General features: G+C 56.9%; 1 protein-coding gene across 1 annotated transcript; it reads left to right on the forward strand.

Annotated features, from left to right (window-relative positions):
• The first annotated feature begins 3018 nt into the window (after positions 1-3018).
• On the forward strand, positions 3019-25230 carry VWCE (von Willebrand factor C and EGF domains). Its single transcript, XM_054563606.1, has 20 exons — positions 3019-3128; positions 5475-5569; positions 5688-5777; positions 6113-6241; positions 8349-8465; positions 10313-10429; positions 11302-11430; positions 12143-12585; positions 12661-12754; positions 13959-14041; positions 15443-15530; positions 16996-17081; positions 18362-18479; positions 19070-19155; positions 20502-20598; positions 21590-21672; positions 22777-22867; positions 22951-23033; positions 23373-23463; positions 24641-25230. Exons 1-20 carry the CDS (start codon positions 3019-3021, stop codon positions 25228-25230), a joined length of 2820 nt encoding a protein of 939 aa, XP_054419581.1.
• The last annotated feature ends 1487 nt before the right edge of the window (positions 25231-26717 follow it).

A 26717-nucleotide genomic window follows, 5' to 3' on the forward strand; every position in this document is an offset into this window, starting at 1 on the left:
GGGCTTTCTGAGGGTGGGGAATAAGGGTCTTAAGGGAAAAAAATAATCAGCATCTCTCAAAAACCACAGTTTGAACTTGAAACTCAACACTGTGATTTGAAGCCTTCAAGTCATGGTTTGAATTGAACAGGCCTGCCTCCGTGCCAGGGACCGCTTTGAGGAGGCAGGCAAGCAGCGGTCTTCAGGTTGTGATTATTTTAAAAAGTTAATCTTAGACGGGAGGGTGGATAATAAGGTGCCAAGATCAGGAAGACAGAATGTAGCGTGATGTGTTCTGGTGCCTCTTAGCGGTCTGACCTGCCGCCAAGGAGACCTGCTGTGCTGAGTAGAAGGTTATCACCTATCAGTGGCTTCAGTCATGACTTTGGAAGCTGCGAAGTCCTCCCAGTTTTGTTCCCTGCAATCTTGGGTATATTTGCTCAGGATTGAATTCCAGCAATCTTTTGGAAACTTGACATCGTGCTGCCATGCTTTCACATCCCCCTCCCTGCCCTTGGAAACCATTGCTCACCGCTCCGGGGCGAAGGGTTGCCTGTGGAGCTTCGCCACAGCCAGCTGGAGTGGCTGCTGCCCATGCAGGCGCAGAAGCGCCAGCCTCACTCCAGGCCTCTGCACGGGCGGACCTTTGGGAGAATGATAGAAACACTGACTCATCCCATGACCATTTGGAAGGGCCACAAGCCAGAGGCCTCCCTTCTGCAGCCAACAACAGCTTGGATCCTCCGCCCTCTGCGGAGGGTCCCTTTTGTTACTCAGAAGCCACAGCCACAGAAGCGGGGAGGCAACACTGAAGAGCTGGAACTAAGGGACATGCCCTAACTAGTCCTTGAAGACGACCCATGTTAATAAGCTAGAGTCTCTTAGGGGCCAACTTCGAGCCTTGGGCCAAACAGACCAAAGGACAGGCGAAAGGACAAAAGAAAGGGAAAAGCAAACTAAAAAAGCAAATTGTTGATAAGAGGAGCAAGATGAATGCCATAAGGTCGGAGAAGCTGGGGAAATGGGAAATGCCAGGGCTGTTTGGAAAGTTGTTTCGAAACGAGCCAGTAGGAATTTACGACATCTCAAATACCCTGCGCTCCTCCTGAGGGTGGATGAGGACTTCCCTGAAGCTCAGTCCCACTGTGGGGCAGACCCCGCCTGGTTAAGGGCTGAGGTGCAGGGCACAAGTTACGGGAGCAGCAGATAGAGCTCATGTGTGCTGGGGTGTGGGAGGAGCTGGGACGAGGTGTGACTGGCATGTAAAAGGAAACGTTTGTCCTGTGTAAATGTGAGAATTTGTGGGTGGCTTCCGGGGCCAGGATGGAGCGCCTCTTTGACATCGAGGGGTGGTCTAGGTAGGAATAAGGGCAGTGTTGTGATAGATTTGTGGGCCCGATTGAGAGAAGGGCTTTATCTATACGTATCACTGTTCTCGAAGAATTCAGAGCTAGATTTGTGACTGGTCATGGAAGGTGGACATGGAAGCACTTCGTGAGTAATGGGGAAGAAAGCAGTGTGGGCAGTGGAGGGAGACGCTGGACCTCCAGGTGTCTGAGGCTCCGAGGAAAGATGCCCTACGATTCTGACGGTGCTCGGGACTCAGAATGCATGAAAATATGGAAGCTGCACTCGACTTAGGATACAGGACATTTTCGCAACCTACTTGGTGCGAATTTGTTGCTTAGCTTAGGAGAGGGATCAAATCTAACAAGGTGAGATAACCAGCCTGAATTTGAACATCTGCAAACGTTCAACCACACGGGTTCAGGGAGGGTGATCGGCTTAGCAGCCTGTGTTTAATAAACAATGACATAAAAACATGACAACGCTTGAGGTTTTCCTTTATTGTAGACTCTGTTATGAACTAACAGCATCACAGGGTTGCCCCCAAGGCCAAGGAATATGAAGATGTGTTAATAAAACTGGTGTCTGAAAGGAAGAACGCAAGAATCCAGGCTACTGCTGGCACACCGTGTTCATTTACGGCCACCAATGTTGAGGACCTCAGTGACAGGTTGAGGTAGCAGTGGGCGGCAACTGTAGAGGCAGGAACAAGGGAATGGGTTATTTAGGTGGGAAGTAAAAGCGCTTCCTATTGTTCTCCCTTTTGACAGGTAGTGAGTTCCTTATCCCTGGAAGTGTTTAAGCAACCCTTGCCTAATTGGGTCCTTGACTAACTGGGTGGCTGGGGAAGACTCCCCGCACAGAGCAGAAGGCAGAATTTCAGTTCTCCGGTCATTCTTTGGGCTTTCTCCCAGCTGGATGACCCTGACCATCCATGCCACCTGCTCCCCACTTCCCCGCCTACCACTCTCTGACTGGCCTGGGGCAGCTGCAGAAGGCGGCAAAGAAGAGCCTGTGGGTTCAACACCTGCTAGTTTCCCGTGACGAGGGAGCAGGTGGACCCACTGACTCACTCACCCAGGGTTAGGGGGTAGACCTGCCGGCAGGCTGGGTGGGGGCAGGCTTAGAACTACCCAGCAGTGAAAGGACCCAGAGTCCTGGGCACGGAATTCCACACTTCCCACCCTCGGACGACACAGGCGTCCTTGGGCTCCACCGAGACCAGCAATGCCGGGGACGCGCAGCCTCCAGAGCCAGCCTTGTTCCCGAAGTCTCTTCCCTTCCCGGGCCTCAGTCTGACGCCCACAGCCCTTCTCAGGAAGCCGACTCCCAAACCCGGGCAGGGGGTGGGGGCCAAGGGCTAAACCCCGCCTCCAGGGGTCCCTGATCTTTGACCCCGCCCGGGGCTCCGCGCCTCCTACCCTGGAGGCCACCGGCAGGCGGGAGTCACTTGCCTTTTGTGTGTTTGGCTCGGAGGTGCCAGAGACCCCCCAGCCTTGCGCAGCGTCCCCTCGCGGGCCCCCAGCCCCTCCTCTCGGCGTCCCCAGCCCCCCTGCTCAGCTTTGCGTGCCAGCTCGGGGCTCGCTGGTTCGCTCCCCGCGGCGCCAGGAGGAGGGGCGAGGGCCGGTAGCCCCCTCCCCCGTGCGCGGAGCCGGAGCCCAGCCGAGCCGGGGGGACGCACCGCTGCCGGTCATGTGGGCCGGACTGTTCCTCCGGGCCGCCTGTGTCGCGCTCCTGCTGCCGGGGGCCCCAGCCCGCGGCTACACTGGGAGGAAGCCGCCCGGGCACTTCGCAACCGAGAGGTAAGCACCCGAGACCCTCCCCTGCCCCGCCGCGGGGGCGCTGTCGGTGTGGAGCAGGGAGGCGCGGAGGGGCGCTCGGAGCCGCTGGCAGCTGCGAATAGGGGCTCCGCTCTGGGGTTCTGTCCGCGCGGGCGCAGCCCAAGGGGGACGGACAAAGAGACTGCAGCTTGTGCCTCTGAGCGGGTGCGTCTTCTGTGCCCCCGTCCGGGGCTGTCCTGGCTGGGACATCGAGGGGAGAGCGGAGACCCAGGCGCTGGATGAGCCCGTCCGAGTCCGCTCTGCAGCGCAGACCTGGGGCGAGGGGAGCCCGGGATGTGCCACCTGGTCTCCAGATTGGCTGGCTTCGCTTGAGAACGTGCTGGTGCTTCTGCCTTGGCGGGGCCTGGCTCCCCGCGGCGCCGGTCGCTCCCGGGAGGGGGCTTTCCCTGTGTGCAGGCTCTGCGCACGCCGTGGACCTTGGAACCGCCGGGGTCTCTCCAGGTTATGTTTCGGTTTCCGCCTGTGTGCGCGCGCGCGCGGGCGCGCGGGCGGGGTGGGGTGGGGTGTTTGTCCCTTTGCTCTTTCCCGACGGATGCCGCCTTCCTCTCGGGTCTCCTGCTGGCGGAAGCCGGGCTGCCGCGGGCCGAGCGCGTGTGTGCGTGATGCTCCGAGCGAGGGAACGCGGCGTCAGCAGGCAGGCGGCCTGGCCCTCGGCCACTGCCTGGGGAGGGGGGGCGCACAGGGGGCGGCCCCGCCGCTCACACGTGTGTTCCACCGACACCGCCAGTTCTTGCTCCCATCCGGCAGGCTGCGCGCGTTTCAGAGCGTTCCTGCCACCTGTCTCCCCGCCATGGCCCGCCCTAGGAGACTCCTGGGCATTCTAACATCTGCCACTTTGGTGGCATCCCTGTCCCTTCCAGAGCCGGGTCTGAGGGGCGGGAGCTGCCGGCTCCTCCTTCCTAGGCTGCTGACAAAATCACTCCAGCGAGGGCAGTGGATGGGACATCACTGTCAGTTCCCACCCCCAGGGCCCCGTCTTTTTTCTGCGATGACTTCAGAGAGCAAACAGGCTCTTTGCGGCCCCAGGGACAGTTTTCTGAGGCCGTTTCTGTACTGCCCTGTGCTCCGAGCTTCCCTTTCAGACTGCATGTCACACTTGGCACCGATTATTCTCCCCGAGGGCGGGGTGGGTCTGTCTTGTCCACCCGTGTCCTCAGCCCCGACCTGCAGACTGTTCCTGGCAGCCTCCAGCCAGGTAGAGCACGGGTGGGAGGGGGGTTCTGGGCCCTCTCCTGTCGCGTGGGCTTCCCCTGCCCAGACCGTCACCAAGGACTGGTTGTAGGGATGCCCTCCGTTTCCCTCCAGGCCTGTGCCCTGTGCCTCCTCTGGCCCGGGCGCCCTCCTGCACTTGCACTGGCTGCCCCTGCGCCGCTTCCCCACCTCAGCCTGCCAGGAAGCCTGACCCTGCTCTGGGCTCCAGAGCCAGTCCCTTTGTGGCACTTATCACAGTATGCGGTCATCACCTGGTTCTTCGGCTGCCCAGTGTCCCCGAAGGTGGGGAAATGACTTGCTCATGGCTGTCAGCTGTGCTGCTGGGCTGCCTCACCCAGCGCCTGGTTCCCTTTCACTCCTCTGGGCCGCTCGCTGGCATCCCCACCCCCACCCCAGAGGTGTCACCAGGGGAATGACATCTGTCCAGCCCCCTCTTGGGGCTGCCCTCCCTCTTTTCTGCTGGCTTCCATTCTCGGCCTTTCCCTCAACAGCCATTTATTGAGCACCTACTGTGTGGTGGGTACTGCTCTTGGTGCAGGGGTGAACAAGGACGAAGCCCTGTCCTCAGGGTGTCGCTGGGGAGACAGGCAATGAACAGATCGACAAATTAATAAGGAGTGTATCGTCCCAGGAAGTGAGTGTTAGGCAAAGAATAAAGCCAGGCAAGGGTGGACAAGGCGGGCCTCTCTGAGGAGGTGACATGAGCAGAGAGACCTGGGTAAAAGGAGGGAATGATCCGGTGGGTGTTGGAGAAAGAACCTTCTGGAGAGAGGGCGCTGCAAGTGCAAAGGCTCCTCCCCGGACTCTTCATCCACTGCAGTTTTTCCTCCTCAGCATGGAGGCCCCTCGGAAGCCCCCCTCTCTCGGCCACTCTTTGCTCTGTGATCCTGGGGCAGTAATCTGTAGGACACTGGTGTCTTTGTCTTTGTCCTGCTTCCAGGACAGGCTGTCAGGGTCTTCTTGCTTTGGAAACTTCCCATTGTGTCTCCCGAGGGTCTCAAGAACTGTTTGTTGACTGACTGACTTGCTGGGTTGGGGGACTTTCACTCTGTAGACCTGTCCGAAGGTGGAACGTGTTCCTTCCTCTCTTTGCAGGCGCCGGCTGGGCCCCCACGTCTGCCTCTCAGGGTTCGGGAGCGGCTGCTGCCCTGGCTGGGCGCCCTCCATGGGCAGTGGGCACTGCACCCTTCGTAAGTGCCTGCCTCTGCGCCCCAAACATTCTCCCCAGCTGGGCGCTCATTCCCCGGGACTGGCCTGAGGGGAATGAGCGCCCAGTCTCCGCTCCCTCACCTGCATTTCTCCTCTCAGCCCTGTGCTCCTTTGGCTGCGGGAGAGGCATCTGCATCGCTCCCAACGTCTGCTCCTGCCAGGATGGAGAGCAAGGGGCCACCTGCCCAGGTAACTGGGGGCGGGCAGTGGCTCATGGGAAGAACTCTGTTAACTGAGATCATGTGCCAGATGCTGGGCTCTTGTGTCCTCACATATCATCTTCAAACCACCCTATTAGAGTAACAGGTGTTCTTATTTCCACTGTATAGATGAGGAAATGGGGGCACAGAAATTAGTGGCTCGCCCAGGGTGACATGGCTAGTAAGTGACAGAGCTGGATTTAAACTCAGGCCTGTTTGCCTCCAGAGGCACCTTCTCAACAGAATTCAGGAGGAGCCCTGGGGGGGTGGGGGCGGCCGGGACAGCGGCGCGGTGCGTGCTCATGTGTGCGGTGCCTGTTTCAGAAGCCCACGGACCCTGCGGGGAGTACGGCTGTGACCTGACCTGTAACCATGGCGGCTGTCAGGAGGTGGCCCGAGTGTGCCCTGTGGGCTTCTCGATGACAGAGACAGCTGTTGGCATCAGGTGTGCCGGTGAGAGACCTGGGAGCGGTGGGGGCGGGGCGGGCAGGAATTGTGACCCCTCCCCCTCCTGCCAGGGTGGCCTCCAGAGAGACGCCAGAGCAGAGGCGAGTGGGCAGGGAGGTGTGCAAACCAAAGGGAGATGTCCCTCCTGCTCTGTCACAAATGTGCGTTCAGCACCTCTTATGGGCCAGGGACTGAGCTGGGCGTGGGGACGACGAGAGCGTATCACACAGAGACAGAATGGGACTGGGACTGGTGACGTGCAGGGTGGGACCGGAGGAGGGCTGGCTGCAGAAGCCTCCCTCGGGAGTGACCTTTGAAAGGTGAGGAAAGCAAAACCCAAAAATTGTGTTGTTTGGTCATGGTTTTGAAACATTCCTGCTGACGGTCTGTTCCCCTTCCCCAGAAGCAGCCACTGTGGCCAGTGTCTTGCTCACCTTTCCAGAGAGGGGAAGCCTCTTTCTGAGGTTTGATTTTGTAAACATCGTGTTTCTTCCCCTGATTACAAAAGTAAAAAAATAACTTACTTTGGAATATTTGGAAAATATTGTAAAAGAAGGGCAGTAGGTGAAAAATAAACCTAATGTGTCCCAGAGGTCCCTACCCAGAGATTATGTGTCACAGAAATGAAGTTATTTTCCCAGCCCTCTTTCTTAGGTATGTATGTATTGTAAGCATGTACCTGTGTGCACACAAGTATGTGTGTTAAGCAGGCATATCTGTGTGTTTTATAAAATTGGGATCGCCCCTTATCTGTACTTTTTGGTCATTATCTTTCCCACTAAACTTTATATTGGGAGCACGAAATAGTCCTTGCAACATAATTTTTAACAGCTGCATACGTGACTACTGTAGTTTCTGTTACCCATCATTTAGCTTGTCTGCAGTGGTTCACCGCCATAAACAATGCTGCGATAAAGAGCTTTTTGTCGGCATCTTTGGTTATTCCCAGAAGAACCGGTGGGTTGGAGCGTCTCACAAAGGAGCTTTGCTGCTGGGCTCCTTGCACCACCATCCCCTTAGGAAAGGTTGAAGCCATTCGTTTTTCCCCTGAATGTCTTTCAGGGGGAGCAGTGTCTGCCCACACTTCTTGTTGCAGAGGCAAACTGGACCCAGGGAAAGCCAGAGAGTGATGTCGCAGCAAGCGCAGGGCCGCGGCACGCTGGCCACAGCCATGGGGCAGCCCAGTGGGATGGGGTTAGTCAGGGCGCGCTTCTGAGATGCGGCAGGCATGGTCCTGAAGGGCCCAGAGAAAGGAGAATGGAGGTGACCAGAGGGCACGGGGGCAGGGGTGGGAGGCCCAGGTGCAGACCGGAGTGGGCAGAGCTGCTCCTGTAGGTCCTCCAGAGCCGCGTGGTTCCTGGATGAGGAAGGGATGCAGCAGGGGTGGGGAGGTCTGTCTCCCAGTCCCGCTTACCCCTCCGAACCTCCCCAAAGCACTACTTGTATCCAGTCACCCCACTGTGGGCGGGAGCTCTGCAGAGTCCTTGGTGCTCCCCAGCCAAGCCTTCCCCCAGCCCTGCCTCCCGATGATCCGGCAGAAACCCCAGCGTCAGCCAGGCTGGGCCCCACGTCGGCTCCGTGCTTCCTGGAACTTCCTCAGACTTGCAGCCCCCCCTCCTGACGCCTCCTGGTCCTCTCAGCCCACCTCCCCTCCAGCACACTCCTGCTGTGGGGCCCTTACCACTGGCCACGTGTGCCATCTCTCGTGGGAGTATGTCATGGCTCCTGCCTTATCAGACTGTAACCGTCTGGAGAGTCAGCACCGTATCTTAGTCACCTTGGTGTCCTCACTGTCTCCCCTCCAGGCCTGGTGGCGCTCTGCAAACATTTAAGGGGATTTACTCAGCCCGCCCTTTGGGGTTGCCCTGTGGGTGGGGAACAGCCATCCTTCGGTCATCCGGTCTGCATGGGTCAAGGAGGAGGGGCCTGGCCCCTTGGCCTCCTCTTTCTGGGGCTTCCCCCGTAGTCCACTGACTTTCTTGGTGCCTGGTCTTTCTTCCCGGGGTGGGGCGGGGCAGGCGGGTGTGGGCACGGGGTCTACGTGGGGTATTTTCTCCCAAGACCCCGGCCATGTTGACAGAGGGCTGTGCAAGGGTGTCTTCTCTCTTCCCAGACATTGATGAATGTTTAAGCTCCTCCTGTGAGGGCCACTGCGTGAACACAGAAGGCGGGTTTGTGTGCGAGTGTGGGCCGGGCATGCAGCTGTCTGCCGACCGCCACAGCTGCCAAGGTGAGCGGCTCAGGGGATGGGTGATGATGACGCCGTCTCCGCCGCTGCTGGGCTCTGCTGTGGGCTCTGCTGTGGACCTTGTGGTCCTGCGGGCCCAGCTGGGCCAGGCTCTGGAGACGCAGGGCCAGTAAGGAAGCATCTTGCCCTCCGGCTGCCCCAGTTTGGTGGGAAACAGGAAGGTTGGGATGAGGGATAAGGGCTGTGGGGACCCAGGGAAGAGAAGAAATCTCTCTTCCTAAGTGAGCAGGATGAGAACGATTTTTGAAATCGCTACTCATTCTTTTAAGATGACTTTTCTTTATAGAAGTTAGGTAAGGAGACACTTGTAAACAAAATGTTCCCCTTGATACTGCGGTAGTATTTTCTGTGTGTTTGAAATTTTCATCAACTGTAAAAAAAGTTTTTAAAAGTTGCCAGCTCCAAGCCCTCCCTTCCATTCCTGCGCTTTGCTCTCCCTAGAGAATAACTGATGTTTTAGGCTCAGGCTGCTATAACAAAATACCAGCCACTTAAACAACAAGAATGTAGCCTCATAGTTCTGGTGGCTGGAATTTCAATCTCAAGGTGCCGGTCTATTGAGTCCCTGGTGAGCGCCCTCCTCCTGGCTTGCAGATGGCAGAGAGAGTGAGCAAGGTCTCTGGCGTCTCTTCTTATAAGGGTACCAGTCCCATCATGCGGGCCCCGCCCTCCAGACCTCATCGAAACCCGATTACCTCCCAAAGGCCCACCTCCTAACACTATCACATTGGAGCTTATGGCTTCAGCATATGAATTTGAGGCACACAGTTCATCTATAGCACCGGAATGCCCTGCCCGCCTCTCCCCAGCACGTGCGCACACGGAAATGATAATAAGAGATGAGCAGCTCTCCGTCCTGAACTGTTGTGTCTGGGCATCGTCCTGAGCATTATAGATGCATTTTCCTGTTTCATCCTCAGAATTACCCTGTGAAGTTGGAACTGTTTATTTCCATTTTCCTGATAGGAACACTGAGGCCTAAAGAAAGTAAATGACTTGCCCAAGATCATGGCAGAGCTGGAATTGGAACCCAGCCATTCCTCTGCATGCCTCCCTGCCCCCCCCAACAATCTGTCTTGACATCTCTCCTCGTGGTCAACAGACCTTTTTTGTTCTTTTAACTGCCGCCTGGCAGTCTGCAGTGCAAACATCCTGTAGTTTACTAACTCTTCTCTTACTGATGGACATGTAGATTATTTCCAGTTTTTCACAATTCCAAATACCAGCATGGGGAAGCTTTGTGAGAGGAGGTGCCATAGAGGCTGAGTTTTGAGGTACGAGTAGGAGTTTTCCAGGCAGACAAGGCAGAAAGGCAGTCTGAGCAGACGAGAGACCACGGACAAAGGGGAGGCCCACAAGAGTATGGTGCACTTGGAAGATGGCAAGAATTTAAGCCCGAGCAAAGGGGAGGGGCAGGGAAGGAGGTGAAAAAGGCAGCCCAATTTGTGGGCTGTGGGGCTGCATTGGTGCTTGTGGGAGCCAAGGAGGGAGAGTGGCCTGAGCAGAGGCGCCCTCTGGTCGGGACCTGCTGGAGGCTGCCTAGAGGGTCGCACAGGGAGAGGTAGGAAGATGTACGAGGCTGTTGCTCTTCTCCAGACTGTAGACTGAGGTGGCCCAGGCTAGGATATGGCAGTGGAGGTGGAGAGAAGGCTGGTCCAGGGAGGATTTAGGAGTTGACGTACCGCATGTGGGCAGTGAGAAAGAGAGGGGTTGGATGGCCCCCCATGGCCCTGCGTGGGGCAGGAGATGGCCATGAGAGGTAAGAGGGGACTGCGTATTTCCAAAACTCCTTGGGGAAAAGCGCGCCGGCCTTGTTTGTTCCCTTCCAGACACTGACGAGTGCCTCGGGACCCCCTGTCAGCAGAGGTGTAAAAACAGCATCGGCAGCTACCGGTGTTCCTGCAGAACTGGCTTCCACCTGCATGGCAACCGGCACTCCTGTGTAGGTAAGGCTGGGAGGACCTGGTTGTCTTCACACTTAGGCTGCCCATCTGGAAGATGGACAGGGCAAGCCCAGGGGCAGGGGAAGGTCAACAGCCTTGACCTCCCGGTCCCCGGGAGCCTGTAAGCGCTGGACGGAGCCTTTGCTCCGTCCGTCTTCCGCTGGGGTTGGCGTGGCCCCTCACGGAAGACCCTGTCTTGGGCTTTTCCTGGCCACGTGCCACTTTCATCCTGTTATGTTTCTCTTCCACCCCCCCTCCCAGATACACCCCAGGATTCCTCTCTGCTCACCCATTTTCTTGGCTGCCTTTGCTCCCCTTGGTAAATAAAGCACGTTATGTCTTACTTAGTTCCTCTGGTTTAGAAGGAGACCCCTGTTTTCTCAGCCCATTAGCTGAAATTTCCAGAAAGGGACTGGCATGTTTGTCTTGAGCTCGGCTCATGGGTTGAAGGTGGGGTCCCATGGGCCTGAAGAAAGTCCTTGTTCTAGCAGAGTTCAGTGTTTGTCCCGAAGCCTACCTTAAGCAGTACAGAGATTTCTGAGACTCTTTTTTTTCAGAAGGGGCCACACCACTCACCCCTGACAGGTGGAATGGTGGAAGATTTGGAGATACGATTCCCAGGGGGCTCATCCCCTCCAGCATTTAATCCTTGCTGCATAATGCTGGGGGGTGGGTCACTGGTGTGTCCACTGAATGTCTACTGGATGTATGAGCCTTCCAAGGGGGCTAGCCTAGATTTCAGCCCCACGTGACATCTGAGTCACGTGCACACCCTGGAGCAGGGAGACTCCCCCAGCCTTTTGGTCTAAGGGATGATGGAAGAAAGGCTCGGTAGCCCCGACAAGACAGCTGTCGGCAGCGAGGCTCTCCTGCAGATGTTAACGAATGTCGGAGACCGCTGGAGAGGCGAGTCTGTCACCATTCCTGCCACAACACCGTGGGCAGCTTCCTGTGCACATGCCGACCTGGCTTCAGGCTGCGAGCTGACCGGGTGTCCTGTGAAGGTGAGCGCCCAGCCCCGCCTCCCAGCTCCCGGCTCCGCCCCTGTCCCTAAGCCCCGCCCTCCCCACGCCAGGCCGCGCCCTCCCAGAGCCTGACCTTTTTTCCTCTCCATCCCCTCTTTTGTTTTCATTCATTTTATTTCCAGCGCTTCAATTTCTTCCTTCCTCCCATTTCTTTGTCACTTCATTGTTTCCCTAGCCCTTCTGTTTTCCCCCCACATGGTAAAAGAAAAAAAAAAAGGAGCACATGACATAGGAACCCCAGTAACCTGGGCTCCAGGGACAGACACTTTGGACAGTAGTGTCTGATCACTCTGCCATACTTTCCCAGCGTGCCTGTAAATATATGTATAACATATATGTAAATTTACATATATAACATATATGTAAATATATGTTATATAAAATCTGAAGGTGCTCTTTCTAGTTCATGGTGCGTTCTCCCAGGCCTCAGCATCCCAGCCCAGGAAGCCACACCTGGGGTGGGGGCAGGGACACAGTCCCCTTGTCACCTTCGCCTGCTCTTCTGGTACTTTCTCATCAGCCTTTCTGTGTGATCGTGTCCGCAGCCTCAGTACTTTGGAGCTGAACTGGTGGTATTAGATCCATTATGTTGACAAAGAAACTGGCCCAGGGACAGTCGGTGACTGGCGGTAGAGCTGGGTGCAGGCCCCCAGTCTCACCTCCCTCACGGCGCCCCGTGCTTCCCTTTCAGCTTTCCCGAAAGCCGTGCTGGCCCCATCCGCCATCCTGCAGCCTCTGCAGCACCCGCCTAAGATGCTGCTGTTGCTTCCAGAGGCCGGCCGGCCTGCGCTCTCCCCGGGACACAGCCCTCCCTCTGGGGCTCCTGGGCCTCCTGCCGGAGTCAGGACCACCTGCCTGCCATCTCCCACCCCTGCGCTACCAACAGCTTCCCCGGCTGCCCCGACCGGGGCGCTGTCCACCCCGATGGCCACCCCAGGGCCTAGTGTGCCCCTGTTGGGGACGCTCAGACCTCCCTCACAACTGCAGGAGAAGGCGGTGGTCACCCCTTCCTTGCCCAGGGGCCCCACAGCCCCACCGCCAGCACCAGGGCCCTCTGGCTGCTGGCACCTGGGAACTGCGTATGAGTCGGGGAGCCACTGGACCGAGCCCGGGTGTTTCCAGTGCTGGTGCGAGGTGGGTGTGAGGGGTCCTCGGGGCTGCCCTGGTCTGGTGCTGGGGCCTTGGGGTGATTGGAACTCCTGCTTCCAGGACGGGGAGGTGACCTGTGAAAAGGTGACGTGTGAAGCTGCTTGTTCCCACCCCATCCCCTCCGGAGACGGGGAGTGCTGCCCGTCGTGCACAGGTGGGAGCTGGTCGAGGGAGGCCACACGTTCCCCACGGTCCGTCTCTCCCTTTTCCCCGCCCTTCTGCAGCTGAAAGGCTATGCTCCAGCTTTCTCAGACCTTAGAATCTCCTGAAGGGGGACCCCTGGGCCCCACCCCCAGAGGTTCTGATTCTGCAGGTGTTGGGGGGCGCCAGGAATTTGCATTTCTAACAAGGTCCACTGCTGGTCCAGGGACCACAGGTTGAGAGCCACTGGTCTGTGCTGTGATCTCTCTCAAGGGCAACTTTCCATCTGGGGACCCCTTTTGAGTGTCATTCATTCATTCATTTGTTCAGTGAGCTTCTCCACGTCCACTCTGCAGTCCCCTTTCCTTGCCCCGTCCTGTAGCCAGAGGAGTAACCGCTTGTAAATTCTTCCCCCTTTCCGATTTCGTCCCACAACCTGCTTTCAGTTTTTCATCTGCTTCCCATTGCTGTTAGGATAAAGACCCCAAATCTTAACAAGTCCTTCAGCAGAGCCCCCGGTACGCTGTGTACATGCATCCCTGTGGATCTCGTTAAGATGCAGAGTCTCATTCCGTGGAGCCAGGGAGGGGCCCGAGCGTCTGCATTTCTATGGTGATACGATGCCGTGGTTGCTGCACTTGGAGCAGCAATGAAAGAAAAAGTCTTGCTATGAGTTAGAATAAAAAGGCACCTACTGACTTGCTGAATGATAATCACGACCTTTTACTGTGTCCCTACTTTGTATTGAGTCCTCAGTGCATAGTGCTAGGTATCTGAGGTGGTGGGTCCTTCTAAGTCCCCTGCAGGACACATGGTGGCATTTCCATTTTACAGTAAAGACAGCTGAGTCCCAGAAAGTCTGAGTGACATGTCCACGGCCATTCAGATAACTGAACGGGCAGGCCAGGTTTTGAACCCAGGGCTGTCTGGCTGCCTTTCCTACCTTATGGGAATAAAAGGCCACGTGCTCAGCACAGTTTTGATTTTATCAGACATGCACAGAACCCCCAGGGGCATCCTATGGGGGTGTCTCCTGGTAATTTTCCAGGGGCTGTAGGACCACGTAGTTCTGGATACCTGGACCTGCCACTCCTGGGGCATCCTGGCCAGTGAGAGAATGTTCCATGTATATTATGCCTGGAAAAGGAATAAGACCACAAGCTTCTTCTGCTTTGAAGAGGTCTGATGCCTCCTCCGCTCCTGTTTGTCTTTCAAAGGCTGTTTTCACAGTGGCGTCATAAGAGCCGAAGGGGCCGTGTTTTCTCCTCCCACGGAGAACTGCACCATCTGCGTCTGCCTGGTGAGCATCACAGGCTCCCCGAAGCCTGGGAGTCTCCTGGGTGTTTTCTTAACCTTTGGGGGTTTTAGAGGAAGGGGGAAAGAGCGGATGTTAGAGGTGCGCTGGCTGAATGGAGGGAGAGTTCCTAGGTTGTGGATTTTGGTCTGAACCTGTCGATTTAAAAGCCTGGGGGAAATGTGAAACCTGTAGGTCTGTGGAGACAGGGAGGCTTCTGCTGAGCAGAGAAGAGCCAACAGGCAAACAGGGTCCATCTGTCTAGGAAGGGGAGGGGACGAAAGTCCCTTGGAAACTTCTTTTTCTCTCCAGGCAAAATATTTGCCAGCACAATGAAGTTATCCATGTTTGGGAGGGAGAAGGCTCATTACCAGGCTCAGCTTGTGAAGAGTGTTTTGCTGTAGGCAAATTTACTCCTCCAAGAGTATTTATTAAGCACCTACTGTGTGCCAGGCACTGACAGCTGTGGTCACATGGATTTGATTATGAGCCCGTGGTGTGTACCAGGCACGGGCCTTGGTGCTTTCCACCTGATTCCTCACCAGAGGCTCCGGCCTGCCCTCCAAGGGCAGCTCTCTTGTCTCTATTCTACAGACGAGAAGAGGTGGGATTTGAGCTGAGGTCTGTTGCACCCAGAGCCCGGACTTTGCCCCCCAGCCCTCACTGCCAGCCTCTGACTGTCTTTAAAGGCAGCCCGCGGTCTGGCGGTGATGACTGCAGCTGCAGTGCGAGACCGGGGGTGGGGCGCCTAGGCAGCTGTGCGCCCATTGTCGACCTCTTCCTGGGCGCCACACACGCACGGTGGCCAAGCGCTTCCGTGGGTGATCTTATTCCACGTAATCCTCAGCATCCGCTGGTAGGTGGGGAGACTGAGGCTCCGAGAGGGGATGCACTTTGCCAAAAGTCACACGGCTCGGCGGTGGAGGAACAGACCCTGACCTCAGGGCCAGCCGGCTCCCAAGCCAGGGGCTTTTTGGTCTTAACTTCAAGTTGTTGAACTTTGATTCTTTGAATAGTTCATGTAGTCACTTGGTTCAAAACTCAGATGCACTGGAAGGTGTCCCTGGTGGAGGAGCCTCTGTCCTCTGCCCTCAGCGCCCTTCCCGAGCGGCTGTCTGCTGTCGGAGGGGCCGCTGTGGAAGGCGAGGCGCGTCATGCTCTGGAAAGCGAGGTGTTCTAACCACGCCATAATAAACGCCAGACGCTGGGTCCCTGCAGACTGTCCTTGTGGCCATGGTGGCATTTAAAGGTCTGGGAAGGTGTTCTTTAGGAGGCTTTTGCATTGGACAGGAGACTTGAGGTGTGGTGTAAAATGGGCGGGGATCGAGCTGGTTCTTGATGGGCCGGAAGGGCGTCAGAGCCTGGTTCTCCTCCCCCGCCGCCCACTGCCATCTCTCACCTCCTCAGGCTGGAAATGTGTCCTGCATCTCCCCCGAGTGTCCCCCTGGCCCGTGTCAGACCTCCCCAAGGTCAGACTGCTGTACTTGTGTTCCAGGTAAGTGACCCTTTGGCTGGCAGGTGGGGCAGGAGAATTTAGCTTTTTCTTTCTTAAGATTTTATTTTATTTTTTAGAGTGAGGGGAAAGGAGGGAGAAAGAGAGGGAGAGAAACATCCATGTGCATGAGAAATACTGATTAGTTGCCTCTCACATGCTCTCAACTAAGGACCTGGCCCGCCACCCAACCATGTACCCTGACCTGGAATCCAACCGATGACCCTTCGGTCTCCAGGCCAGTGCTCAACCCACAGAGCCACACCAGCCACGGAGAATTTAGCTTTTTTGTGTGTTCTGAAGAGAGGTGTCTTTTGAGTATATTTTGGGGGCAAGGTTAAGTGGAAGGGAGAGGAAGGAGACTGATTTCTTCTTTAGACACTCAGTTCAAGTGATGCATTTCAAAGCGCCCGTTTTAATTGAGCGCCTACTATGTGCACAGTGATTTGGATGCTAGACTGGGCTCACAGCCTGGCCTGCCCCCGCCCCCGGAGGCACCCTCAACACAGGCGGGAAGGGGGTTGAGCCCACACTTGGCTTTGCTCTATCTTGAGACAGAGAGAGGGCCTCATTTTCCCCACTAGTGAGTTGGTCCTTTGTTAAAAATTTGGGTCTCTTTCCTGGGATGACCTCATCACCGTCACTAATATTCCCTGCCAGCTCTGTGCCATTGCTCTGCGGATTCTTGCCAGACCCCGATCTCCCTGCGCCCGTGTGTCGCTGCCCTGAGGGGACACTGTTCACAGCTTCATTTTATCGATGAGGAATCTGAGGCTCAGGTCAAGCCGCTGCCCAAAGACACACAACCACTTAGTACAGGAACAGAACTTGAATTCAAGTCTACCTGATGTCAAAGTTGGCATCCTTTTAAAAATATTTTTTTCTTAACTTGTAACTATTCTTGTTAATTAAAAATTTTTCAAATAGGCGATAGAGTCCCTAGGAGGTAGGAACTGGTATCAACTCCGCTGAACAGATGAGAAAACTGAGGCTCAGTGAGCTGAAGCATCGTGTTGGAAGTCCCTTCCTAGGGGGTCGTATCGGTGGGATTTGAACCCAGGGCAGGTTTTAGGCAGTTTATTCCTGTGGCGACCTGCAGGTTGGAGGCCCGCCCGGAGTCCTCCCAGCCTCCCTGGAGGGCACGGCCCCCTGAACCGCCTGAGGTGTCGGGGGCAGCCATTTTCCATTTCTTCGTTCCTCTTCCTCTGGAGTTATTCCGGGCTTCCCTTGCCCTTTTGGGTAAGGACCATGTTTTACACGTGATTCATTCTCCGTCAGTTTTTAAGTAATAGTGTGCTTTTTGTCGGGGGCTAGGAGGGGAGCACCGAGTGGGGTTCTTGGGCGCGGCTGCTGTGGAGCGCCATGGGAGTGTGTGAGCTTCCCCGGGGCCCCCCACCCGTTTTTTTCTCCTTTTTCTTCAGCTGCCCCCACCCAAACCTTGAGCTGCTTCTCCCTTTCCTCTCCGCAGTGAGGTGCTATTTCCACGGCCGGTGGTATGCAGATGGGGCTGTGTTCAGTGGGGGTGGTGACGAGTGTACCACCTGTGTCTGCCAGGTAGGGGCTCCATTGGTGGGTGACGGGGAGGGTGCAGGGCACAGCACTTATCCAGGAGAAGAGGAGCTGCCACGTGAAAAAAGGGACCGAGGCAGCAAAGGGACTTGAAGGGATCTGCACCCACTAAGGCCTTCCAGCAGGCCCCTTGAAGTTCACCTTCAGCAGTGCTATTTGTAGAGCACCTACTGCGTGCCTGGAGCTACGCTGAGTGCTGGGGGCACAGCGAAGCACAAGACAGCCCAGGCTCCTCCGTCAGCGGCCCCACAGCCTAGGTGGGCGGTAGATAGGTGACCGGAGCTCCTAGACAGACCGCAGGCTTCAGGGGAGCCCTCTCGGAGGGAGGGACGCTAAGGCGACACCTGAGGGATGACTAGCACTGAGCAGGTGAGGAGATGAGGCAGGTGTGCCTGGCAGGGGGCAGGAGAGAAGAGAGAGGGCATGGCGTGCAGTCCCCCTGGCGGGAGCCCAGAAGGCCCATCCGGCTGCAGTCAGGCAAGGGACGGTGTTTGGGTTAGATTCCGAGAAGCAGGCGCTGGGGCGGGATTCTTGTGGAAGTTATGTTCCGAGGGAGTGCTCTGAGGAGAACGGGGTGAGGGAGGCAGGAGGGGCAGGGGAGGGCACCAAGTGGAGGCCAGGGCTCCGGCTGATAGCCCCGGGGAGCTCTGGAGTGGGCATTGCACCGAGCAGATGGGCATATCCAGAGGCCGGGGAGCATCAGGCCCTTGTGTATGCTCCCTTGCTCCCAGGAAGTCGGGGTGAAGGAACCATCCAGCACCTGGAAGACACGGTCCCCGTTGGCCGAGGGTCGTACTTAGGAGAAGGGGTCTGGGGGTGCTGCGACAGCCTCTGCCTCAGGCTCAGCTGTGAAAGGCCTTGCCAGCCAGGCTGAGGGCTTTGGACTTGGCAGCGCTGCTGAAGGTTTTAAGTGGCAGAGTGATGTGATCAGATTGGTGCGTGAGAAAGTTCTCTGGCTGCAGAGTAAGAGCAGATTGGAGAGAGAGCAGGAAGCAGGGAGCCTGCACAGAAGCTGCTTTGCAGGAGGAGAGGGCAGATGCTGGTGGCTGCCGCCAGGGCAGGCAGGGCTCCTGCCACACAGGCAGCTGGCACATTCCCAGGACCCACCAGCCTCACCCCAGCCCCAGCGAAGGACTCGCCCTTCCTCTCCCTCTGCTGCCTGGAGATTGCTTTGTCACTTTTAAGAGGAGGGGGATGGCAGCCCTCCAATGGCCCAGGGCTGGGGAACTGCCCTCACTGGCCCATGCCCTTTGGCTTTCTTCCAGAACGGGGAGGTGGAATGTTCCTTCACACCATGTCCAGAGCTGGACTGCCCCCGTGAGGAGTGGTGGCTGGGCCCTGGACAGTGTTGCTTCACCTGCCGGAAGCCCACGCCCATGACAGGTGAGGGCCCCCAGCCCCGCGTCCCAGGGCTGCGCCTGACGCGTGACTCTGAGGAGGGAGGCTGAGCTGCACCCCTTACACTGTTAGAGTGAGTCTGAGCGTGTCAGTTTGTGTGTGTGTCTGTGTGATATCTCTCTGCATATATGTGAATGTGTGTGTGAATGTGTCAGTACGTGTGTGTGTATTTGTATGGTGTGTGTGTGCATTTGTGTGTGTATGTCTGTGTGTGAGTGTGTGTCCGTATGTGTTTGTGTATTTGTGTGCGTGCGTGTGCCCGTGTGTCTGTGTGTGGGTGGCTTCTCTGTGTGTGGGTGCGTGTGTTTATGGGTCCATATGGAAGCACGTGCTTGTGTGACTGTGCCCGTGTGCACCAGGTGCAGGTGTGGAGGGCACACGCGCTCAGTGAGGGAGCCGGCAGACAGCTGCGGGCAGCCCCCGGGCGGAGGGCATGCCCTCGAAACTGTCTGCACGGCGTGGACGAGTGGAGGCGTCTGTCCTTGCTGGGCGGTGCCGTAGGTGCGGCGGGCACTCGGGACCCTCCTCGGCACTGCTGCCCACTCGTCCTTTCTCCCTCACTGTTCCCCGGCCAGGTTGCTCTCTCGACGACAACGGGGTTGAGTTTCCGGTTGGACAGATCTGGTCTCCTGGTGATCCCTGTGAGTTATGCATCTGCCAGGTGAATGACAACCTGCGCGCCTTCAGCTGCTTTCCCGCTGCCCCCGCCTCAGCTGCCCGCAGCCCTGACCCGGCCCTCGGATCCCAGGCATCCGGAAGCCGGGCCACCCAACCATGCCCTCAGGCTGGTTCCCATGCCATCAGGCTCCATTTAGACAGAAAGGGCTGGGACCCAGTATATTCATTCAGTCCTCAGGAGACTGTTCAGGACAGCGGAGCTTGGCTGCCTGCCTTGAGAGAGGTGTGTGACGCGCTGTGTGTGTGATGGTGGAGTCCTCATAGCGGGTCCCCCTGGGCACATAACTGAGGGAGCTGGGGCAGCCTGTTGTTCAGGCGTTTTCTATGAAATGGCCATGTTTTCATCACTAATGTGAATCGTGGGACCTCATCTCATCAGAAATGGATAAGGACAAGGTGCTTGAGTTTTCGAGTTAGGTGGACAGAAATGTCCCCATAGCAACGTAACAGGAAACACAATTGTTTTAGCTCATTGTTGAGTTAAATGCATGTTGGCTTTCCTTTCTATGTTAAGAGTTTAGACTCCCTTAGAGCTTTGTGTCCAAAGCTAGGCCCCTGTCCCCTCGGTGTTTGGTTGTCACCCGGAGCCTGGTAGGCGCAGAATCTCAGGGCCGCCCAGACCTTCGACTCAGAGTCAGCACTTTACTGCTGGGTGAGGGGAGTGCGCACCAGCGTGTGGGAAGTGCAGCCTTCAAGTCCTTTGATGTGCCGCTGGATAGAAAGCCTCAGACCCTCGCTAGCCTTGGAGATCGCTCATTGGAATCAGCATTGGGAGGGACGTGCGTGTGCTGCTCTCTTTCTCCTTTGTGACTGACCTGGGGCACTCGGGTTATGAGAAAGTAACGCCAAAGTTCATAAACATTCAGGTCCTTAGAGAAAAAAAAGAAAGGTTACCTGGCACTTTTGTCTTCCGAAATGGACGTTTCAGGTGAAATATAAAAATAGGATTGTATTACACTCTGTCGTCGGTGTAGGATGAGCCAGGGTTCCTGCCTTGAGAGCAGAATTCGAGGGCGGGGCGTGGTGATGGCACGGCCTTGCGGGAGGAACACAGGACGCCCCGGAGACCGAACCCCAGTTCGTACCTTCCCTCTTTTTGGATACGAGCACCTTTGGAAGGCTCACACCCTCTTCCCCAGTAGCTGGTCCCCTTTAAGGGAGACCTGCCACCTCCCACTGCATCAGGGCACCTTTTAGGGAAAACCTTGGCCAATTTGAAGCACTGCTGTCTTTTTGTGGCGGGGGGGGGGACTGGGAGGGTGGAGTGGGACGCAGAGGCATAGACTGATGTCAGAGGTGGGATCTTGGTGAAGTTCCTCGTTCCTTCAGGCAGATGGCTCCGTGAGCTGCAAGAGGACAGACTGTGTGGACTCCTGTCCGCACCCGATTCGGATCCCTGGACAGTGCTGCCCGGACTGTTCGGCAGGTAATTCCCTACGGGGGCTGCCCAGCCCGTGCCCCCACTGTTGCCTTCGAGTGCCCCCGTACCAGGCTCCTCCATGCAACACACTGCACAGGTTTCATCTCGCGTCATCTTCACAACCATCCCGTGGGGCAGCCCCATCTTACAGATGAGGAAACTGAGGCTCAGAGACAGAGAGCATTTGCCCAGGGCAGGCCCTGTCTGGGTGCTGGAGGCAGATACGAAGGTTACAGCTTAGATGGGGTGGCAGCAACAGGGAGAGCAAATAAAAGTGATATTTTATTTATAGCAACTTTTACCTTTCTCCTTCTTTCAAAAGTAATATTTCGTTGTGGAACATTTAGAAGGGCCCATTATCACTTTTAAACCTCATGGTTTGTTTTTCTAGTCTCGTGATATAATATCTCCATGTATATATAACGTATCTGTAATATATATCTATCTAACAGAATAGATATATGTTATATATATTTTTTCCTTCACAGTACGTCCCTGCTGTCTCATCACCTGTTTTTTTACTTACTAGTCTGTGATAAGTACTATCAAGGTGGCACCCTGTAGATTGGGCCTCAGTGGGCATCAGAGACAGAGAAGGGAGAGGTGTGGAGGAATGTTCTAGAAGGTGGGGTTTGGCTGAGTGGGGGGAGCAGAGAGGATGGCCATGGTGCCAGGCACCCAGGTTGTATCTTCTAGTCCCTCTGTCCTGATCCACCTGGTGAGGGGGGACGAGGAAATGCTTTGTCCTGGGGGGTGGGGGGTGGGGAGGACCCTGAAGTGAAGACACACTGACCCCTCTGCTGATCCAGTGCAAGAAAGTCAGCTCCTCGTCTGGACCCGTGTCCTGTCCCTTCCTCAACCTCTGGGGCAACTGCCCCAGGAGGCCGTTGGCCTGACCTTCACTCCCCAGATAAACCTGGGGCCGTCACCGTGGCGGGAGCCCGGCCGCTAACGGACCCCCCGCCCCACTGGCCTCACCGCGTGCTCTCTCTGGCAGGCTGCACCTACACAGGCAGAATCTTCCACAACAACCAGACCTTTCCGTCTGTGCTGGACCCGTGTCTGAGCTGCATCTGCCTGGTACGGCCACCCAGACCTGCCCCTGTCTGCGGAAACTCCCCAGGGACTGCCACCAGCTCCTGAACCCTGGAGGCAAAGTCCAGAGACCTCCAAGAGAAAGGTCACTTCTGGGTCCTGGTGACAGGTCGGCTCCCTCCGGCCCTGCCCAGGGCGAACCTTTACCCAGGGCCAGGGAGCTCTTTTTCACCTTTCCCTGACAAAGTCCTCTGCTCCTGGCGACCAGGGGGTCTTGGGGGCCAGTCCTTAGAGTATGACAGGGATTCTGTTCTGTGGGTGCCGGTGAGGGACTCCAGCGCACGTCCTCTGCTCGCATTAAGTTCTTGGTGTGGACCAGCCCTGCGCCCGGCCCTGCATGTGCAAGGGCTCAGTTGGTCCTCGGAAGAATCCCAGGAGGCACGCACCACCGTCATCTCTGTCTGCTAAGCGGGAAAACCGAGGCCCAGAGAGACAAAGCCATTTGCTCCAGAGAATTGAAATGCCGAGGATCGAATCCTCATACTCCGAACCTGTGCTCCAGAAAGCATGCTTTTTACCCCAAACCATCCCGCCTCTCAGTCCAAAAAAGTGTGTTTGATAGTATGATCAGTTAGTATTTGGGAAATGGAACAAAAATCCTGATTGCTCATCTGCTGAAAATGTTCAGTGTGGGTGGAGCTTCCCAGGTGACAGGCACATCCAGCGACAGGTGAGATGCAGTGTGAAAGTGGACAGGGTTTACAGAGAGACTGAGAAACTCGGGTGAACGTCTTGGGCCTCTGAGTGTCCCCGTTCATTCTCAGCCATGTGCTTTGGGGAGCTTCGGCTTCTGGGCCCTTTCTCCTGGGTTTTGGTGCTCACCTTGGGCAGTTCATGCATTTGTTCATCAGGTACCTGTTGACAGATGAGGTCTGTGGACAAGGCCAGGCCCTTGGCCTTCTGGTGCTTGTGTTCCAGCAGGAAGACAGACTCTGACCGAGTGAACGACCCCCTCCCCTGCCCCACCAGGGACTTCTCCTCTGACCTTCGTTGTTCTGACGGGCACTCAGTGGCTATGTGGCTTGTCCTTCCTGTGTGTCCCATCGGCCCCCAGAACGAAGGGCCTTGTGCATTTTCTGTGTCCTGCAGCTGGGCTCAGTGGCCTGCTCGCCCGTGGACTGCCCCATCACCTGCACCTACCCTTTCCACCCCGACGGGGAGTGCTGCCCGGTGTGCCAAGGTGAGTGGGACCCGCCACCCCACGTCCGAGGCTCCCGGGTGGGCCTTGGCTCTCATGGGCCTCTGTCTCCTTTGCCCCTGCAGACTGCAACTACGAGGGAAGGAAGGTGGTGAACGGCCAGGTGTTCACCTTGGACGAGGAGCCCTGTACCCAGTGCATGTGCCAGGTGAGCTGGGCCTGGGAATTGGGAGCTGCTCAGCCAGGGGCTGCTTCTTGCCCGTCATCCCTTTGCAAACTTTGGAGCCCCTTAGCCCACGGAAGCCCATCTTCCTCCTGCCTTTCTTCACCTTTAATTTCCTGCTGGAATACCTTTGGATGTGACCGTATCCTCCCTCTTTGCGGTTTTCTTCGCGCCATCCCGCTGCTTTTGGCTTCGCCTGTTCGGGTGAGGGCCAGGCACTGCAGCCTCCGTCCCCAGATCTTTCCGTGGGTCCCCCTTCTGGTGCCGGAGGCCCTCAGGGGTGCTGCTCTGGGTGTCCTCATGTGTGCCCCTCTGCTTCCCCAGCTGGGAGAGGTGAGCTGCGAGAAGGTCTCCTGCCAGCGGGCCTGCTCGGACCCCTCCGTGTCCCCTGGGGACTGCTGCGCCTCCTGCCCTGGTAAGCAGGCCTCTGGGTCCTGGAGTTCCTCCACCGCCTCCTTCCTCTTTGCTCTCCTTCCTAGAAACATAGAGCTCGTGAAGCCCTGGGTGTGAGACGTGACTTGCTCACGGTCACACAGGACCTCCATCAGTGGTCCTCATGTCACCTCCTGACATGCTGTGCGACAAGTTTTGTTTGTTTTCAGAGCTTGTTTCTTCTCCATTATCTCCTTTCTTAATCTCTTCCTCTGCTTTCTTCCTTTTTGAAAACTTAGAATTTAGGAGCTGAATCCACTTTGGAGAAGGGTCATTGCTGATAGGTTTTGGGCGGTCAGGTGACAGGGAACCTCGTGTGTCTTACTCCATTCCATTTCACAGCAGCTCGTAGAGACAGGTCCTGTTGTCAAGCCCGTTTTCCAGGAGAGGAAGCTGGGGCACAGAGTGGTGGCGTGACCTGCTCAAGGTCACACAGCTGACAGGCAATAGAGCCAGGCCTTGGGCCCAGAGTCAGTGCTTTTAGCTCCTGACTCCTGAGAATTCTCATCTCTTTGTCTTTCTCTGTTGTTAATGTTCATCCATTTTATTCCTTTCAGAGGAATAAACAGGTCACAGACAACCTGCTGGCATGCATAGTTTTGAACTTTTGATGTGGCCCAAGCCTGTCATTTAAAAAGCCCCCAAATGTTCTGGTTTGCTTACCCCCTGCCTTTTGGTTGACATTTAGGTGGTTTCTTTATTTCTTTTTATTCTAACCATAATGGACCTACTGTGAAAAATCTTCAGTCAGACAGCTTCTCTTTTTAAAGATTTTATATATTTATTTTTAGAGAGAGGGGAAGGGAGGGCGAAAGAGAGACAAACATCAATGTATGGTTGCCTATCATGTGCCCCCAACTGGGGACCTGGCCTGCAACCCAGGTATGTGCCCTGACTGGGGGTTGAACCAGTGACACTTTGGCTCGCAGGCCGGTGCTTGATCCCCTGAGCCACAGAAGCCAGGGACCATTCATGGTTTTTTTTTGTTTGTTTGTTTTTTCCTCTTCTGACCTGAGACAGGCACCTCCTGGTCCTCAACAGGTGTTTGAGGACCTGCAGAGGACAGAGCTTGGGCATCTGTCCTCAGAGCAGCTTGTCCCAGAGCAGCTTCCACTTGCGGGAGAACCCCAGTGCCTCCTGTTTCCCCCACCTCTCTCTAGATTCCTTGGAAGAAAGGCAAGGACTCGCCCCTCCTGGAGACGTGGAATTCAGCAACGCGGCACGGAGTCCCCGTAGAGACACTGAGGCCCCTGTCAACTGCAGCTCCTGCCCAGGGCCCCCGGCAGCCTTGCCTCAGAGGCCAGCACTCCATTTCCTCCAGTTCCTCTTCAGAACGAATGTGTCTGACATGCAGACTTTCCCCTGGAGCAGCCCTTCAGGAGCCCCGGCCTCACCCGCAGCCCCCGCGGGGCCCTCACCCGGGCCTTCCATCCCTCCAGGAGCCTCCACTCTACCTCCAGCCTCTCCTGGGGCTCCTGGGCCACCTCCTGTTACTCGAGAGCCTCTGACCTCAGCCTCCGGGGCCCACACGACGGCCGGACAGCCTTCTCGGCCTGCAGCCGTCCTGACTGATGCGTCAGCCCTTTCCATGACAGACCCTGGCCCCTCAGAGACCCCCGTCACCCTGCTCAGGCCTCGCAGACTCTCTCCCACCACCTCCAGACCCTCGGCAGCCCTTGGGGCTACCGCCAGCCCCGGCCCCCGGCAGCCCACAACGGGGGCCTCACGCGAAGAGGAGTCCACCGGGTAAGGCGGCCTCCATGTCAGGGCCGCGCCTGGGAGAGGCCGGGCAGAGGAAGCAGCCAGTGGCCCTGCGAGTGTGCAGGGCCACTCCGGGGGCCACCGAGGCTCATTCTTGTAGGGCTCCTGGCGGCATGACAGACCCTCAGGGCTGACATCACCTGTTCCCAGAAAGCATTTCGATGCCCTGTGGGGGCCAGCAAGTGGCGTCCCCAGGGGCAGCATCGTCCCTGGAAGGCCCGGCCTGCTGTCTTTGGAGGAAGGCTGGGCTGCGGAGCCGCCGCCCCTGGAGGAGGAGGGTCGGCCAGGGCCTGAGACTCCACGGGGATCCGGGGTTTCCTGATTAAAGGCTGTCTCGGTCTCCCCCCAGCTGCCCCGCTCACTCACTTCTCCCCTTCGGAAAGGTGGGAAAATACGCCCACGGGTGGTAAACAGGCTCCCCGCCCCCACCCCACCCCCTGCCCCCGCCCTGCCCCGTGGGAGGAAAGCCTGCCCCGACAGGGGCTGGGCTGCGGAGGCATCTGGTGTGAGCCCCTGGTGGCCTTTGACGCCAGGAGTCTTCTGAGGTGAGGAGGGAGAAGACGGATGGAGAGGGCTTTGCAGGTTGGCTTCCCTGGGCAGGAACCTCTGAAAGGAAGTAGCAGGCAGCTGGTCTTTGTCATCAGCGCCTGTGGGGGCGGGCGAGAGGGAGAAGCTGGGCTGCCCTGCCTCTCAAGGCTTCAGCCAGCCCCCTCGGGGAGCTCAGAGGCTGGATGGTTCTTCAGAGCTGTCCTGAGGGCGGGCGAGGGGACAGCGCTGTGTCCTCATGTTGACCAGTAATCCTATCTGGGCTGCCCCAGGAAAGCGGTGTGACCTTGGGCGAGGCAGCTCCCGTCAGCTGAGGCAATTCCTGATGAGGGCGGCTGCCCAGAGCTGCCGGCCCACAAGCCTCTGGCAGCTGGGAGACTAAGCCTGTCAGTCCCGAAGCGGGGTCTGGGCGGTGCAGCCTAGTTTCCATGACAGGTGGAAAGAGGGCAGTGCGCTGTCATTAATGGAGCAAGTGAGATGGAGATGGAAGAGAGCAAACTATGATGTCACCGTGTCACCAGCCTGCTGCCACTGAAACCCGAGGGGCCTGTAGAATAAACTGCCAAGTGACACAAAGGGCTTAGACCCGAAGGGGGGTATTTAACTTAAGATTGAGGCCTGAGGTGCCCTGACCAGCTTTGAGCCCTGCCCAGCTGCAATTGGCCGAGGGACCTCGGGGCTCGGCTCCTTCGTCAGTGTGGTGGGACCATAACCCTCCGCTGTGCAGTTGCGTTGTTGCCGTGCAGTTAAGCCTCCACGCGACCCTGTGCGGCCACCCAGCCTCCTGATGCCCCCAGGGATGCAACTTCAGGATGAAAGTATAGGACCCTGGCGGCCTCAGGTGCTGCCTCCAAGCGGCAACTTCTCAAACAACCCAGGTGTCAATGTGGTAGGGGCTAAAAGTCAGGGCCGATTGTCCCATCGTTACTC

Source organism: Pteronotus mesoamericanus, unplaced genomic scaffold (genome assembly GCF_021234165.1).
Source record: "Pteronotus mesoamericanus isolate MK-2021 breed Mesoamerican mustached bat unplaced genomic scaffold, CSHL_Meso_final scaffold_83, whole genome shotgun sequence".
NCBI lineage: Eukaryota > Metazoa > Chordata > Mammalia > Chiroptera > Mormoopidae > Pteronotus > Pteronotus mesoamericanus.